At 55.7% G+C, this 3,246-nt stretch overlaps 1 protein-coding gene across 2 annotated transcripts; it reads left to right on the top strand.

Moving 5' to 3' along the window:
* Positions 1-307: 307 nt before the first annotated feature.
* Positions 308-2,875, top strand: DIRAS3 (DIRAS family GTPase 3). 2 transcript variants are annotated; one of them, XM_014867345.3, is made up of 2 exons: positions 308-785; positions 1,467-2,875. In XM_014867345.3, exon 2 carries the CDS (start codon positions 1,532-1,534, stop codon positions 2,216-2,218), a length of 687 nt encoding a protein of 228 aa, XP_014722831.1. In that variant the 5' UTR covers positions 308-785; positions 1,467-1,531; the 3' UTR covers positions 2,219-2,875. The 2 variants fall into 2 exon arrangements, with proteins under 2 accessions (XP_014722831.1, XP_014722832.1); XM_014867346.3 differs by having other exon boundaries at positions 773-910.
* The last annotated feature ends 371 nt before the right edge of the window (positions 2,876-3,246 follow it).

The following is a 3,246-nucleotide window of genomic DNA, read 5'->3' as shown; positions in this document are numbered from 1 at the left end:
TGCCCTACGTCCTCATCAGCTTTTAGTGTTATCACCATTTTTTATTGTAGCTATTTTGATACAGGTGTGCCACTATCTCATTGTGCTTTTAATTTGTATTTTCCTGTGGACATAGAACCTAAGCCCCAGGAAATCCCACCTGGAGGCAGGTTCTGAAGTTTCTTATAACGGAAGGATTAGTTGGACTTTTCCCTGAATGGACAAAAATTGGGTTTTGTGCAAGACAAATGTTTCCCGAGCAAAGTGGATGAGATACCATGCAGGGCCCGGCGCCAGTGGTGGCGAGGATCCTAACTGGTCCTTGTGCAACGAAGTGAAGGCGCTGAGCTGAGCCTTGGGAAGGGCTAAGCCACCGGCGGCAAAGGGCATAGAAGTGGCGAGGGCTGAAGTAGCTGCGAGACGGCCTGCACAGAACTAAAGCGCAAATCCTGTAGGCATCCCCTCCTGAACGGACCAGTGCCTGTGATCGCAGGCCCTCCCCGCATCCCGGGCTGTGGGTTCAGCCCCTCTGGTGTGCAGGACGCTGGACTGACAGTGGGCGGCGCATCTGGGCTCGCCAGCCCCGCGCAGCCGGGTCCCCAACTCTGCGTACTGCGCAAGCGGAGTGTCCTAGCCCACGCCCCCGCTCTGGCACTGCAGTCCGAGCGAGCCCAGCAGCTGGAGCATTTCTCCCCGAGCCTCTGAGCGCGCTGGTTGTGCCCGGCTGCGCTCCGGCGGCTGCTCCGACTGCACGATCGGAGGAGCGGATTGGCCGCCAGCACACCGGCTGCCCGCCTTGGAGGGAGGTAAGACTGTGTTCCGCCTTTTTCGGGCACTCGAATGCGAGGTGTGGAGGGCGAACCAGCATGCGCTGCTGCGGGTGGGAACCGGCAGGGGTGATGTCCCAGACATCCCGGGACAGTCGCTGCAGGTAATGGGAGGTCTCTATTGGCGCCATGAGCCCAGCACCCTGGCCCTGCTGCTCCCTGGGCGCCCTTGCTGTCCCGGTGATCGCACCTGGATCGCGGTCTCCGCCCGCGGTAACGGATCGTGTCGGAGATGGCGATAATTTTTAATACCGAAGGAGAGAAAGTAACAAGGGCTTATTGGGGGGAGAGGTTTTGGAACATCGCTCAGATGTGTATGTTCTAAGGATTGGCAAACTGTCCATTATTACAGCCTCTCATTTTGTAGCTAGGGAGTGGAGTCTTATGGGGTGAAAGAAAATGGGTGTGACGCCCTCGGGAAGGGCACGGTCAAGGTGTCGTTGGAAGAGGTGCTGAGCGGACTCCCGTCCTCCCCGCGCGCGCAGCCTGCCGTGGGTGCCTGGGCTGGGCAGTGAGCCTGGCTCTGCCTCAGACCGGGGATGCAGTTGGGGAGCGAGTTAGCACCCTCCCCAGCGTTCCCGGGGAGCAACTGGCAGGGCAGACCTCGGAGAACGTTCCAGGTTAGAGCTCCCATCTCACTCTCCCCTTCTTCCTCCCCAGGCTTCCCTCACTGCTGGCTCAGTGCCGGAGACGTTGTGCGCGCGTCTCCCCGCCAATTCCCGACCATGGGCAACTCCTGCTTCGTCTTTAAGGAGCGGCTGATGCGGCGGCTGCGGCCTCTGCCCACCCTGCTTGTCATCCGCGCCTTCGTGCCGCAGCTGAGGGGCAAAGGTGACCGCGTGGTGGTCCTCGGCCCCGCCGGCGTGGGCAAGAGCGCGCTGGTGCAGAGGTGGGTGCGCGGCAACTTTCGGGATATCTATCTGCCAACCATCGAAGATACCTACCGCCAGGTGTTGGGCTGCAACCACAGCATGGGCGTCCTGCACATCACTGACACCACTGGTGGCCACCGCTATCCCGGCCTGCAGCGCCTCGCCATTGCCAGGGGCGACGCCTTCATCCTGGTCTACTCGGTCACCAAGAAGCAAACCCTGGAGGAGCTGAAGCCGTTCTACGAGCTGATCCGCGAGATCAAAGGCAGCAGCTTCCACAAGTACCCTATCGTGCTGGTGGGCAACAAGTGCGACGAGAGCCGCCGCGAGGTGACCGCGAAGGATGGCGCTGCCCGCGCGTTGGAGTGGAATTGCGCCTTCATGGAGACCTCCGCCAAGACGGGCGTCAACGTGCAGGAGCTGTTTCTCATGCTGCTGAGCCACGAGAAGAAGCCCGCCGCCTGCTTCCAGCTTCCCCACAGGAGATCCCACCTGCCCAAGAGCGCTGAGAAGCTGCTTGGGAAGTGCAACGTCATGTAAGCCCCGAGGCCGTAGCCCGACCGTCTGCTACAGCGCACACAGCGCATGCGCCAACCCCAGTGTAACCTTTCACCTGCCTGTGACTGACTCTTGTGCCGTGCCGTGGTTTGAGTTGTAACAATTAGATGTCAATAAATGTCCCTGTACGTTAACTTTTCTTTTTCCCAGGCAACAGAATTCAGATTGTTAAAGCATTGCCGTTGGAGGAGGAGGAAAAGAAGGAGCCGGATGAATTTAAGAATAATACTCGGACCGACTTGAGAGATTAATGTTTGAAAAAGATGGACTGAAAAGATGAACTGAAAGATGCCCCACCCCTTCTCGTAATCCTGTTATCATGTATTGTTTAAACATTTCAAGTCCTCTAAATGTCTAATCCTATCTTTCCAGTGCGTATTTACTGTTAAGAAACGTGTTTTTGCAACGAAAGCTTTGACAGATGACTGTGAGACGGATATTCTAAATGAGATAAATAAATGAATATTCTATAGCTGAGCGCTGAGGGTGGGGGCAGAGAAAATTGTGACGGTGGAACTTGCTTAATAAAGATGTGCCGCTTGTTTCCTAAGTCGTTTAAAAATGTTTGGGTATTCCATGTAGCCGTCTTTAAAAAGTGTAACAGTTCTGTGACTTTAATAAAGCTTTTCCTGCATGAAATCAGCTGTAATAATTTCTTTTTCACTGGACAATTGAAAAAATTGCCCATTACATTACAATTTCAATCACGTCAGGTTAAGGTTTCTAATGAGAATTCACACACAGAAGCGCCTGGCTTCGTGGAATTAGCCTGGGAGCGGGGAGGTAAGGGGTCCCTGCAATGCAGAACCTTTCCTGGACTGACGTCCACGAGAACTCCAGGCGTCTTGGAAGAGGATGCTCGCCCTGTTGCTGTCTTGGAGGCAGCTGGGGAAAAGCAAACTCAGCCTCTGGCTGCCTCGAAAGCCTCCCCTCATGAAGACTGGCTGTTGGGAGTGGGGAGGGCAACGGAAAGAAGGGGAGAAACGGGTGGGATTGGAAACTTGAGAAGT

Source organism: Equus asinus, chromosome 16, assembly GCF_041296235.1.
Source record: "Equus asinus isolate D_3611 breed Donkey chromosome 16, EquAss-T2T_v2, whole genome shotgun sequence".
NCBI lineage: Eukaryota > Metazoa > Chordata > Mammalia > Perissodactyla > Equidae > Equus > Equus asinus.
Note: the sequence above shows the minus strand (reverse complement) of the source record. Positions and strands in the feature narration are given on the sequence as shown.

Excerpts from the sequence above, each read along its gene's own strand:
- DIRAS3 (XM_014867345.3), top strand. The coding sequence starts at position 1,532 with ATGGGCAACTCCTGCTTCGTCTTTAAGGAGCGGCTGATGCGGCGGCTG.